Below are 14,572 nucleotides of genomic sequence, written 5' to 3'. Positions count from 1 at the left end.
TGCCTTTTATTGAAAGGTTAAAGGTATGACATATCAAAACACCGCCCCTCTTAGCCACCTATACTAAATAAAACGAACTAACTTTTGACTTCTTCCCGGTGTGAGCACCGCCCCTTCCTGAACGTAAAGCACCATCAACTGTTTTCTGATCAGTTTTGGGGACACGGTTCGTTTATTTTTTTCCGCTAACTGCCATTAGGATAGACCCATCGTCCAACTAATTCTGATCTGATCCTGGACCAGGTAATGTCAATTGCGCTTACGGATTCTGTTGCCATCCAAAAGAACTCGCCGCCTACTGTGCCACGGTTTATATTGCAATGCAGTGGGTTTTTTCCATCAACGGATACTTGTAAAGCAAATATCTATTGGAGGTATATGCTAACAACACTATTCTTGTGTGCCTGCAAATTGTTTTTAACAGCTCAGCGCTCAAACGGCAAGAAAACGGGTCAGAAGAAAATCTCATTATTTCGCAGGAACATATAGCAGCATACCGCGCCTCCCAGCTCCTCTGGGTCACTATTTGGCATGAATAGATAGGCGGGACTCGGCGGTGGAAGAATTTGGGTTGTATACAAGGGGAGGCATAGGGAATCAATTTACAGCTACGTTCGACCAGATATGCGGCCATACTGATTGTTCTGTAGGTAAGATATTTAGGCCTTAGGACTCATCTCCCTTTGATATGATGCAACCTTATCTGCATGTACCAGTGCCATATATGTGTGCTGTTAACTGTGCGCATTGGCTCTCGTGAAGCCGAACCATACCTCTGCTCTTCCTTTGTTCGCTTGAGCCTTTTTGGCACCGATGCGGTTTTTATCAATACTAGCGCAATATGGCTGACTTTGATGTCACATACCGTTGCTGTAGGCACTTGTATACACTGTTAACAGTTCAATTATCATGAATCCATAGTGATGCCCATGTGCGTATGCGACAGTAAACAAATAGTTCCACCCCTCACCTATGCGTTGTAAACAGTACGTCTTTCTTTTCTGTGTTGCTGCTGACCTGAATTATGTGGTTGCTAGGGGAGATTTCCAATCAGGCAAAGGACACAGTAAGTCCACTGATTGAAGGGATTGGGCTCCTCAAACTGTCCATCATTGATGAGGTCATACGTCCTTTTGTATGCATTTTATTCTCAATCATACCTGTATGCTATAGAATAAGAATAACCCTTGACACCTTGATGTAGACGTCAAACTGTGATGGAAATTACCAATATGTTTTGACCTGTTAGTCAGCATTGTGAGCCTTGCAAGACACAGAGTGCCAATATTGCACTCAATGTGGAACAGCTTGACTGACTTCAACGTCCACCTTGATCAATGGAGCTGCAGACTATCTGGGGAAGGCTATCTTGCCATAGATATTGGGAACCTCAAAGGGGAATTGAGGTTCAGTGGCCAATGACGCCTAGAAGCACTGAATCTGAGACAGTTAAGCTTCATTGACACTAGTCTCTCCCTCAGTCTCTCTTTTATTATGGCACTAAAGGATCATGTCTATTCTGGTGTATTGTTTTAGTAATACCGTACTATCTATCTCTCGCTAGCCTACCTGCATGTCAGAGTAGGACGGTGTAGCCCTGAAACCTCATCTGAGATGTGGTGGTTACAGGTTGTAGGGGGGACATTACATCATATGAGAATTTGGTTGACCTAATCTACCTTTTGGGTTTGCCTTATTCAGTGGTGGTCAGACCTGGCTTTGAAAACCACCTTTGGATCACTTGAACCTTTTGTTTTGGAAGGTAAATCCAACCGCTAAGCTAAAATATGGCCCGGCCTTTCAGAATTGGCCATAGTCACTTTCTCCTCCACTAAACTGGCTTTGGGTTGAGAAGTAGTCTTGTAGTGTTATTCACCATTTTTCCAAGGGCCGCTTGCTGCCCTGTCGCCAGGGGTGCACAGCAGTGCTAAATGGCAGCAGACACACGCCTGGCTCATTGCGTGACCTTGTCAGCTTGCCTGTATTTAGATCAGCACCAAGGTTTGGCCTGCAGTTGCTGTTTATTGGGACCTGATGGAAAATAAAGACAGGAGATCGTTCCCGAAGGATTGTTTTGGTTCCTTTCAGTTAGTCTCACATTGCCCATGGCCATATGCTCATGTGACCAACCCCTGAATTATTTGCAGAATACATGCATGTAAAGTGTGTCACCATGATGTGGATGCAGTAGATTTTGGCGATTGGTTGTGCTTTAATGTAATATTGTAAACATTGATACTACTAATGGAAAAAACAAGATTTCCAGCACTGTTGTCAACTGCATGGATTTATTGTGTAATGCATGAAATAAAAATAGACCGTTGACAAAATATATAATCAACCACTTCTTGACAAGATGCAGGTGACGCATTTGTTCAAGGGATGGGACAAGGACAATCTGTGAACCTCACTTTGCGTCGCTTCCCAGCCTTTTACACATAAACAAGGCCACATTCTTCAAAAACAATCAATCTCCTTTTTAATTATTATCAATAAACCAGGTGAGGAAACAAACATTGCCAACACAAGGGGTTGAGAACATGCAAGATTGTGGTACTGACATTCCTGGCCCTTTTTCTCTTTATCATTCCTGTCATGATGTAGTTGGACTCCAGGTGATAGCCTGTACCCAATCTGCAGTCTGGCCTGGGCCGGGTGTAATTCCTGGAGCGCCTCCTGGGGGGTCTGTGAACGGAGTGGTAGAACCTAGCGTAGGTCCCGGACTGGCAGCCTGGCTGCCCCCCACCAGGTGGATGAATGAAGACCCCCTTCAAGACTCCAGCGGCGCCGAGACCCAGACCGGAGGGCGGTGAGTGGCGAGGGTGCTTGTCAGTGGAAGAGCCAAGATCCAACTCTATTTAACTACTCTGAGGCATTCTAGGTGGCTAGCCACGTTCCGCTGCACAGTTGCTAACACTCCCAAGCTCAAGTCACCAAGCCTCAAAGGGGGGCTGTCATGCTTGCTATTTTCTAATATTATAGAGTATGTATCATAGATAATGTGAGTATGTATAATATGGAGTACTGCTACATAATCATGTTTGCATAATCAGCTATGGTTCAGCTAAAACGATCGATTCAACGAAAACGAACACACAAGTCGGATAATTAATCAAGTCATTGATCCGTATTAAATGTCTCCATCTATGTGATTTTTCCAAATCACATCAATGGTCCGACTTCTCTGCAAATATTTGGCCAAAATGGACGCTTCACTTATGAAGCAGTATTTTCTTTTATTAGATGTTTTCCAAGCGTAACGGTTGAAGTTAAAAAGGCTGTTCTTCCATTAAGTGACTGTTTACGCTTTTTCACACTGACATTAATAACATTAAGGCAGAATTCTGTCCTATGGCATATTGTAGTGACATGAATATTAAGTTTTAATTAGTGTCATGCTGTATACATTCCTGGTCTATTAGATAGTGGTTATAATTACCTGGACACTTAAGGGATAAAGACTCTTCTAAATGTCTCTATTCTATTTGTGTTTCAGGGCATTCCAGTGTATCTGCAAATATGATGAAGAAAAAGAATTCACACAAGTGAGTTTAACCCCCTTCCGTGATCTGAACCTTTTTTTTATCTTCTTTGTCGAGTTGGTGGTTTTGTAGTGATTCAAGTTCAGAACAGGGTTATCGGTTAACAAAAAAAATGGCTTGTTATCCTCTCTCATCGGTAACCCCTCGTCCCATATACCTTTTTTTTTGTTGTCTCTTTTCTCTTACTTTCTTCCTTCGCCCCTCTTTGTCCCTCATGTCTGCTTGTAAACCGTGGCTCGGTCTAATTTGCACGCTTTGTATTTCTTGCCGTGTGTCTCATCTGCCCGGTGTCTGTGGCTGCAGGAAGCAGAGGACCAGTGTGGAGCCCGGCAAGCCCTTAGGCGGTCCGCCCAGGAGGAACATCGTGGGCTGTAGGATCCAGCACATCTGGAAGGAAGGCAGTATGTTCTCAACACAACAACAACCACCAAAACTATCAGCCATCACAACTACAACTATCTGATCAATGATCATTTTAACATGGGTCCTTCTCAAAAAGTGTTTCTGTTTATGCATTATGTGTTTGACTGATCTGATGACTGAGCTGTCTATGGTAGAGGGAAACGTTCTTTCATATTTGACCTGGGGAGAGGGTGGAGTCCAACTTTTGAAATGCATCTTTCAACAGTGTTGAAATGTGCACCATATTCTCACAGACTATTGGAGATAAGATCATATTGCTAGAGACCTGAGGTAGGGGACTATATTGTCATGACTGACATATTTATCAATTTGCTGGTCACAGTAAACAGATAAAAACAACATAACGCAATGCTTACATGACGAAAAACATGTAAAATTGATAATTGACATAAATTATTATGTAATTGATGTCTGTATACTACTACGATCAATTGACTTAGCTGTTGCAGCACCAGTTCCTCCTCACAGCTATTCCAGGTTAGTCGTCAGTGCTCTGGCCTAACAACGATCACCAGGTGCATCTGGGCTCTTAAAACATGCCCCACTGTTCTGGTGTCCCGCCAGGTAAATCCTCCCAGTGGAAGGGGACAGTGTTGGACCAGGTTCCCGTCAACCCCTCTCTTTATCTGATCAAATATGACGGCTTCGACTGCATATACGGCCTGGAGCTGTACAGCGACGAGAGGGTGGTTGGCCTGGAGGTGCTGCCTGACAGAATCGGTAATGTGTGTGTGTGTGTGTGTGTGTGTGTGTGTGTGTGTAATTAATTACAGGCTTGTCTTTGGTATTGTATTTATCGTTTGCCTTTGAGCATGCAATACGAGCTGGCTGAGGAGAGTGAAAGTTACTGATTCAGTGACTGAGTCCCCATTGTTAAAAGTTGCGTGTGAGCAAGTTATCTGCTAGGTAGTTAATTGGTGTAAACGCAATTGTGCAGCGTTTAATTCCTTACACTATTATAGAGGTTTGACATCAAAGCCAGTTGTGTTGGATGATGAACACGCTGTACTTCTACACACGTCATGTGCGGTTTCAATAAAAAATAACACAAATATCCGTGCAGCATGCAACAGGCCTCATGGGAGCGAAGCTGTTTTTGACTGGCTGTGTCTTACTTAAAGGGGATGGAAGGTGTTTAATTGTACGGTCCATCGGTCGAACCAAGATAAATGTTGACCTAACCTAATGTTGACCCCCCCCTCCCCCAGCTCGGGCCCGCGTTACTGACACAATGCTGGCGGAGACGATGATCGGGAAGGCGGTGGAGCACATGTTTGAGACGGAGGAGGGCCCCAAGGAGGAGTGGAGGGGCATGGTGCTGGCCCGCGCCCCCATCATGACCACGTGGTTCTACATCACCTACGAGAAGGACCCCGTGCTCTACATGTACCAGCTGCTGGACGACTACAAGGAGGGGGATCTGCGGATCATGCCCGACTCCAGTGGGTCTCACACACACACACACACACACACACACACACACACACACACACACACACACACACTAGGGGTGTACCGTTTGGACAGTGTTGGGAAAGTTCACTTTCTACGTGAACTAGTTCGAAGTTCAGCTCACAAATTTTAAAATGAACTAGTTCAGTTAAACGTTCATAATTCAAAAATTTGAACTAAGTTCACAGTTCCAAAAAATTAACTTCATAGTTATTTTTTTCAATATGTTGCTGTGAGATATTATTTTTTTCCGGTATTTTGAACATTGAGCCCCCTTTTGTGGTTTGTCTAGGATGAAATAGAGTGGTTGAATCAAGTATTGTAGCGAAATACAGTTTCTATCGTGTTTTATTGCACATTTGGCACATTTTGTAAATCCCATTGATTTCTGTTGGAAGACTCATTGATCGTTGTCTGGAAATGGAAAGGGGGGTGTTTACGTTTGGTTGTAGTCTTTTCGCTCGGTTCTAGCCCTACTGTTGAGACGGAGAACCGAGCAAAAAGACTACAACCAAACATACACAGCCTCCCTTTCCGTTTCCGGCCAACAAGCAATGATTCTAGGAGGTATTCTAGTCCGTTGAGCTATGAGCCAGAGAGCTAACGTTATGGATTGTGCATATTTATTATTCGAAATTCGTCTCAGCCTTTATATCACAGATACTCTAGAGCAGGGCTATTAAATTAGTTTTGAACGGGGGCCGGTAGTTGGAAATGATCCAGAATGAGGGGCCAGACAAAAATGCCTAAAATTGATGAGCATCACATCAATAGCTACAGATACTGTAAAACACTACAACGACATATGAGTGCATATATTTTCTTCATTTTATCAAATAGAGACCAACAGCTAAGCAAAATCAATCCCTATTTGATTAACGTCATAGACTGCCTGTTAGTGTTTAACAATCTCATCAGTTCAGGAAAAGACAATAGGGTTAGGGTTCGGTGTCTCTGTTCATAGCATCAAGTTAGCCCCAAAATCTTCTGGCGGCGAGCATCAGAGCCCAGTGGGAAAGTGGTGTCGAAGTTAGCATGATTTATCTTAAAATGCCTTCTCAGTTCTTTACACACCAATATACACTCACTGCAGAGTAAACACACAGGCTTCCCAGTGGCAAATCCAAACAAATACTTCTGTGTCCATTCGCTATTGAATTGTCGGTTTTCTGAGTATAGTTTTCGCTTTTCCCGAGTAGAAAGCGAAATTGTGTTGATTCAACCAGGCAGAACGATCATCAAAACAACATTAGGCGCGAACTTCGAAGCGGAGCGCGCCAAGCAGTGGAGAGGAGCAATGCAAAAGCTCACGAAGAAGAGCATAGTGGGAGCGTGCGGGGAGGATTGTTGTGGCCGCGCGCCTTGCGGAGCAAGTCTACGCTGTGCTGCGCAGAGATGAGAGAGGGCAGCTCATATCAGCCCCTATAAGGCCAGCAGTTAAAAAAAATGTCTTTATTTTTTTTTGCAGTTAAAAAAAAACACCTTTCTTTTTTCACTAAAAGGGCCAGTAAATATTGCTCCGCGGGCCGCCAATTGAATAGCCCTGCTCTAGAGTCTATAGCATATAACCGCGTTGTCTGATTACTGTCCGTCCACACCAGAAGCGAATTGAGCGACCAAATCGCCGGAAGTCATTCACTTTCTATGGGCAAGAGCGACCAAAGCGACCAAAGCGACCAACGCTACCAGCGGCCAAAGTTGAGCGACCAGAGCGTCAAAAAGAAGTTGAAAACTTTTTAACTTTATGCAAATGACTATTATTCGCTTCAGCGACCAAACACTGACAGCCAATCGGAATGTAGACGCTCTTCGCTTGCGTGGATCCCAGGGAACATCGGCAGGCACTTTGGTTCCTACCTACCTTTATTCACTCACTGAACAAAATGTCGGCTGAAGTATTAATCGCGGCTGTAACTGGGCACCCGGTGTTGTACGAACCCACCCTTTTTCAGTTCAGAGATCGAAACGCCATAGTGGTTTGGATATCAAGTGATGATAAGCGGGAGAATTTATAGGCTACATCTAGAACGTTCGTATTTAAGCGGGAATCATTATAATTTGCTCTACATGCCACCAATCTAACCAACCAATCGCGTGTAGCATGCTTTAAACAAAACCGTCACATAAACAAACTAATCGACAAGACGAGGGATAAATGACAAGGGATATATCTCTTGTCTTTTATCCCTCTATTCCCCACTATTCACGGAGCCTGAGGTGAATAATTTTTAATTAAATAGTCTAGATAGATAGATAGTCAAGTCTTTATTAATACCAAACGACACAAATCGTCGGGAATCCATTTAGGTGGTTCGTTCCACACAGGACAGTAGCCTACAAGACCACACAGAACAAGTCTGACTGGACATACACACAATACATCACATTAAAACTAGACACGCGTTGATAGATAGATAGACAGAAAGACCTAGATAGATAGATATGTTCCATTATTTGCCTTGCGGAGCCAACCAGTCCTGTGCACGTATGCAAATTAGCCATGTGCGCTAACGTCTATTTGTTTTGAATGCGACGAATGAGTGCAGATCATGATTTGCAGATCCAGATCAGTGAAACATATTTCAACTACTACAGCACGCAGGGTTTTTTGTTCTCGGTTGTAATTAGCCTACATTTTAGGATTTTTATATTGGGGGGAATCACTGTCCTACTTGTTGTCGAAGCACTTTATCGAACAAGCAAAACCGTCTCGGCAATATGGCCAAGGTGTATGGGAGAGTTCAATATTTGATATGGCTGTCTGTAGGGCCTACTAAACGCATACGGCTCCTTTAAATGCGTCTGCATAATTGAATTGTACGTCATGAGCGACTTGAGCGACCAAAGCGAACAGAAAAATTCGCAGCGACCAAAGCGTCTTTTTTGACGCTTTGGTCGCTCCTGGTGTGGACGTAGGCCTACAGTTACAGTTTAATTCATTTTTCACAATTTAACAGCTCTCGTTTTGAAGAATAATCACTGTGCCATTCCTTTCAATGGGAATCGCGACGGTCTATACCAGGGGTCGGCAACCCTAGGCACGCGTGCCACCACTGGCATGGGCAGCATAATCATTAGCACACTTTAAAAACTTTTTTTTTTGCGGCAGCATAATCATTACTACCGATTTTTTTGCGCTTTATTCTGTTTTGAGCATTTCCTCCCAGTGCAAATATGTTTAAATTAGTTACGGAAAGAAAATATTGTTGCAAGTGGCCTGTGGGCATCGCCTTCACATGGTTTCACATGGCTTAAACATTCTCATATATTCTCGTTATTTACATTTCTCAGAGTGCAAATAATGTTTTTGAATGAGTTTCTGAAAATGGTGTTTTAAGATGGGAGAAAGTTATAATTTGTAAACCCATGTTGCAAATATAACAACCAATAAAACATTTAAAATGTTGATGCATGATTGTGGACTATATGGAAATAGTACAATTCCAGGTCTTCTTGAAATGTTTTTGGTCGCTGTGTCATAATTCAGCTTAATTTTTAATATATTATTGCTTAAGGCACACTCATTAACGAGAAAATGTGAAGCTGGCACTGCAGGTTGAAAAGGTTGCTGACACCTGGCAAATACTTTCAAAATTAAGTGTACTTACTGATAATTTGAAATTTGTCCCAGCCTTTATACGACAGATACTATAGGGTCTATAGCATATAACCGCGTTTTCTGATTACAGTTTAATGTAACAGTAAGCTGAGAACACCGCAACTGCAAATTAACCACTCGAAGATAACCATGGCAACCGGTCAAACAACACGGCGTTCTGCGTGCGCATCCGCCGTGTTGATAAACAAATAACCCCCATATTGAACGAAGTTAAACCGAGTGAGCGTGCCGTTCACAGACACCAGAATGAACGAGTTACAGTAACGTTCATCAGGCAGTAATACAGTACGTTCAGTTCACGTTCGGCCAAAATATGAACGAGTTCATGAACGCGTTCAGGCAGAACACTGGATTTTCTCGTCACCGGTAGACAGTGTTGTGTGTAACGCGTTACAAAGTAAGTCACATGTTAATACAGTAACCTTGCTACTTTTTCATGTAAAAAGTAAAGTTGCGCCCAACTACTGAAAATATGGTAACGAAACATAGTTCCTTTTTCAATTCGGCGCAACGTTACTTTTCCCAGGGAAAGATTTGACAGCGGTACTGCCTTCTCAGGCAGTATGCCATTCTGCAAGCACGCAGGCGCGCTTGCTGCGCGCCTGCGTGCTATAGTCTCTTCATGAGCTCTCATTCCACACCGTACGAGACAGACGCTGGTAGCGTGAAGCTGTTTCTGCATATCATACATTGCTTCCGCAGACATTTTCCAAAGCCAGTCCTTGCGACAAAATGCCAGCGGTGGAACGAGCTAACAAACGCCGTCACTGTTTACCTGTGTAAGGACATGGTTCCCTTTCAAAATTTCGATAGAAAGGGCTTTAAAGAGATTGTCAAAATACTCGATCACAGGTACGCGATACCTGCCCGCACACACTTCAGCCAAATTGAGATGCCATAACTATACGGCAAGCCCGCGAGCAAGTGGAGAAAGAAATCCATACTATTAAACATAAGTGTTTTTCAGAGATGGAAGTAACTTGAGAAAAGATTTTGCATATTTTCTATGCAGTTTTGCAGTGTAACCAGTATTTTACCCCTTCAGAACCATTAATTTAGAAATGATAAGAAGAAATTAACATACCGCGATATAATAAAGTTACAGTCTATGCTAGAAATCATACCGTGATATACATTTTAGACCATACCGTACAGTCCTAACACGCATGCACGCACGCACGCAGAATGCCAACCCCCATCTAGATCTGACAGAAAATACAGTTTGATTGGGCGACAGCAACCTCTAGCTTGGTATGTTCACAGAAGGATGGTTACAATAATTTGGTATTCGCAGTATACCTGTGGATATCTATTGTTTTAGTATGGTTTGGGTGTTTAATTTGGATTGGTACCACTTATAGCTCAGCTTCTGATTGTACAAAAGTCTCGCGATAAGCAGGTCTCCAAGAGTTTGTTGCTGAAATTCCTGTAGGGGGCGCTATAATTCGCAGTCAAGGTCAAATCGCACCATAGCCGCACAGATGGATTTGAATTCAGAAACTTGGTGAACTGCCCTTATTTCACATGCTGAACATTTCTACCTCTTGAACCCACAATGTTCGTCTGCGGGTTTCTTTCTGTATAGGGACATTTTCGGAAAACGTAAAAATGTTTTTCAGAATTTTGCCGTACACCTGATCTACGGACTCCTTCGTCTGATCTTACCAACGATTTTTGCTCACATAAAAAATAACAGTTGTGGCAAATTCCACATATGCAAATTAGTGAACATTAGTGAAACCTGCAATAGCACCTCCCTTAACCTGTGTAAAAGTTTGGTCTCAATATCTCATTCCATTATGTTAGTGAGTAATTCCTCGTAAGCGCAATGCACCAATTCCTCTATAGGGGGCCCAGTGTAAACGCGCGGACCACGCCGGGAAAAGGCGTGCATAAGACGGTAATATTTGGCAGTGCAAAATGTATCTCGGAGTAACGACTACACCTGTGATTTGCTTGGAAAGGGTGGCTCGTGGTCGGCTATGCGTGGGGTGTCAACACCTTGTGTGACTGCTTGCAGTCCTAGTTATTCATTCTTACATTCCTTCTTTCCATCTCTTTTTATCTTTCGCTTTGTCTTCTCATGTCTTTGTCTTTTGATCCCCCCCCCCCCCCCCAGATGACACTGTGCCGGCGGAGCGGGAGCCAGGCGAGGTGGTGGACAGCCTGGTGGGGAAGCAGGTGGAGTACGCCAAGGAGGACGGGGGCAAGCGCTCGGGGATGGTTATCCACCAGGTGGAGGCCAAGCCCTCGGTGTACTTCATCAAGTTCGATGACGACTTCCACATCTACGTCTACGACCTGGTCAAGACCTCTTAAGAACCGGGCCCCTGATGAGACACTGCGGTGTGGGGGGGGGGGGGGGGAATGACCTCAGCAACAGCTCAAAACACTTGCAGATCACCATCCTCCGTGAGATGCTGTCTGTGGTGACCCCTGCCTCGGGTTAATCCTCTACAGTCCCAGTGACCCCTCCAGCACCAGCCAGGACCTCCTCTGCACCGACCCCCCAATTCACTGTTTTCAGATTGGGGGGGTTGGGGCAGAGGAGGCCCCAGAACCTATTCAAGCTACAAAGACTAGAAGGAAACATTTCCCGGCTGGACTATATTGCGGCCAACATCAACTGCACACCGGATATGATCAGCCCATCCAATAAAATATTGTTTTCGTTACAAAACTGCCCCTCCCTTCATTGGATGAGGGTTGATGAATGGGAATTAAGACAAATCCCCAGAACCTGTAATGTTTAGCAACATGATGCACAGGTCGAGTCGTGTCCTCGGCGTGTTCAGAGACTTGAAAAGTTGATCCATTGCCTTGTTTCCGAAGCACCTGCAATAGACATCTCCACTACGAATCTACCTAGGAGCGGTCCACCGACGACGACTCATTCGTGGAGTTTTTCTCCGACCACATGTCCCAAAAAAATACCCCTTTTTACTGGCCATGTTTACAATGGCAACCATTCTGAGTGATATGCCGCCGGTGACGGTACAAAGTCTGCGGTGGAAGCAACATGTGTGATCTCCTGGTGTTCACCAGCAACGGAGGGGGTCGGAAGCTATGGCGTTTAACACTTTAACACTTATTTTCTGTCTGTGTTTGTGTATACTCTGAAAAAGGATTATTTGTTCTGATTGTTTGTCCCCCCACACCCTCCATCGCTCCAAACTGCTTTTAATAGTAATGCATCAGAATATGTTATATGTTTTTACTTTTAAAACTACTTACATTTATATTTAGGACATTCAAGCCTTTTCCTTTTTTCAACAATGCATTTTTTTGGGCAGGTAATGCAATCATTTCCCCGTTTTCATTAACATTGAGTAAAGAGCCACACAAGCAGGTCATAGCTTTAGTGGAGAATTGAATATGCCTGCCAAGCAGGGACTTCCACTGGGTTAGCGGTGTGCTTTCCGTAAACACCTTCCTTTATCTGCCAACCGAAGAAACAGGATTTGGAGCCCTTCTTATCCATCTCAATCCCTTCATTGCACCGAGAACATGATTTTAATCTGTTTTGGTTCATCTTGGTTCCAAACTTTCACTGAGTGGGGAAACTGAATTTCTTGATTCTGCATTCATTCGCCCCAACCGGCTAGTTGTTGGGGTGGAACCAAGATGGCCGCTAGGTGACCAAGGCCCATTGAATACATCCTTGGCTATGGAATCTTAAATTCAACAAAACCAGCAGAGTTTATTTCTCTCTTCCTTCTTTCATGGGTGTCGTTTTTCGGATTTTGTATTTTTTAAAGCTTGTCCATTTATTCATCTTCACTGTTGGTCACATGGAATCTGTTGGTGGCCATCCATCCCTCTAACAGGCCGTCAACTCCTCATCAGAGTAGCAAGCAAGAAGTTTAAGTTTGTGTTCTATCTAATCCTAAAAAGTTAGCCCCACACTATGATATTGAACTGATTGTTGTGTTTTTAAGTTGATTTTATTTGTTGCTTTAAAAGAAGAAGGAGCTTTTCTGTCCAGAGCTCCGGCGGCACCAGGCGTCACCTCTGCGGAGGCTTCAGAACACGGTTCTCCTGGGGGTCAACTGTTTTTCTGAAGAGTCAAACTGCGACACCAAGCGGATTGCTGCTGTTGGTTCACCTGCTACGATCGCCTCACACCAATCGCAACCGCCACCGGCTGGCTCCCCGTCTCTCCTCCCGCGGTGTCAAACGCCTTGTACGACTCAACGGTGGGTCTCTGAGAGAAGGCCCCATGCGGCTGATGATTCCTCATCAGTCGCCGTCCTCCTGGACGACACACTCTATATTCCTCTAAGGTGGACTGAGCTGCTGAGTTGGGCTGGACCAGAACGTCAAAAAGCATACAGAACCTTTTGAATCCTATCTCAACGGCAACACATGTCAGTAGATGGACATCCAATGTTCCTGCAGTAGCCTACGTGATGCTCCAATTTCGCAGAATACTGTTGTGTTGTATTATTGTGTGTTTGGACGAGTGTGTGTTAACCTATTGTTTGTGTGTCTTTTGTCAATTGGACCCTGTTGAAACAGTGTTGTTTTTGCATGCCTATATATCAGAGTGTAAAGCGATGTGAGTTGCATGTTAACGTAGTTCCTTTCAGTTCTGCCGAGTGTCCGTTGTGGCGTTGGGTGCCATTTTCTTTTTGTACTGTGTAACCAAGGAGATACTTTGGGTTATTGGAGTAAACAAATCCGCTCTTAAACAGAACCGAGTTCAGTTTCTGTGAATTTAGATTTATGTAGCCGATGTTCGATTGCCGCTCTGCTCTGCAAACCTTCACGCAGGAGCAAAAAATGGATTTGAATCCTGTTTTAAGATGGATTGTCCCTTTAAAGAGTGCCAACCACAGATGCCAGTGTTGTACAGATGTGAAGAGCTCACACTATTTACATGAATAAACTTTCTCTGTTTTTTTTCAAATTTAGTGTGTTGTCTGATTGTGAGCAAAACAGATGTTTTGAGCTGAGGTTTGGACTGGTGAGCGTATGAATACTGTTTCCACAGGTGTGAACATCTGGCACTCGAGGCCAGTTTATCTATAGACCTTCATTTTGTCATCAGGAAAGACCTAATATAAATTGACAAATTAGCTAATAATTGGCTAAACAAGGTAGAAGGAAAAAAACAAGCCAAGAATTAGATTGTATGATAATGAGACAGAAACGTTGATTCGGTGCATCATTCGTTTGGTGCATTATCCAATGAAGTCTGGTTTAAGTCTAATTAGTAATCCTTCTATCTTTAGAGTAGTTAATGAAGATAAATATGCCCACACGATTTTCTATTTTTTATTTTGCGACATGTGACCTCCGGGCCTTTAGGGGGTGCTCCTTTACTGTCCCAGCTCTACACAGCTACCAACGCACTTATCCCATAATGCACCTCTCCTGAGGTTTATTTAACATAGAAAAGGTTTATCGATTTATCAAAAACGACATCTCAATGTCTTGATCGGTGATGTGTTAATGAAGAAAAGTGCAGTTGAAACGTGCAACTCGCCAAAAGAAAGGTATTGATGAGACCGTTACTCACACAGTGAGTCAAATC

The 14,572-nt window shown here is 43.7% G+C and overlaps 1 protein-coding gene across 7 annotated transcripts; it reads left to right on the top strand.

Moving 5' to 3' along the window:
* The first annotated feature begins 91 nt into the window (after window positions 1-91).
* Window positions 92-13,945, top strand: spinb (spindlin b). Of its 7 annotated transcripts, none has more exons than XM_060065576.1 (7): window positions 92-243; window positions 2,605-2,809; window positions 3,497-3,545; window positions 3,846-3,943; window positions 4,530-4,685; window positions 5,174-5,407; window positions 11,156-13,945. In XM_060065576.1, exons 2-7 carry the CDS (start codon window positions 2,758-2,760, stop codon window positions 11,353-11,355), a joined length of 789 nt encoding a protein of 262 aa, XP_059921559.1. In that variant the 5' UTR covers window positions 92-243; window positions 2,605-2,757; the 3' UTR covers window positions 11,356-13,945. The 7 variants fall into 7 exon arrangements, with proteins under 7 accessions (XP_059921559.1, XP_059921557.1, XP_059921555.1 ...); XM_060065574.1 differs by having other exon boundaries at window positions 238-374; XM_060065571.1 differs by lacking the exon at window positions 92-243 and adding an exon at window positions 328-451 and having other exon boundaries at window positions 3,850-3,943.
* The last annotated feature ends 627 nt before the right edge of the window (window positions 13,946-14,572 follow it).

The sequence above is a fragment of the Gadus macrocephalus genome, chromosome 11 (genome assembly GCF_031168955.1).
Source record: "Gadus macrocephalus chromosome 11, ASM3116895v1".
Lineage (NCBI taxonomy): Eukaryota > Metazoa > Chordata > Actinopteri > Gadiformes > Gadidae > Gadus > Gadus macrocephalus.
The sequence above is the reverse complement of the archived record's forward strand: the minus strand, read 5'-3'. Positions and strand labels throughout refer to the sequence as shown.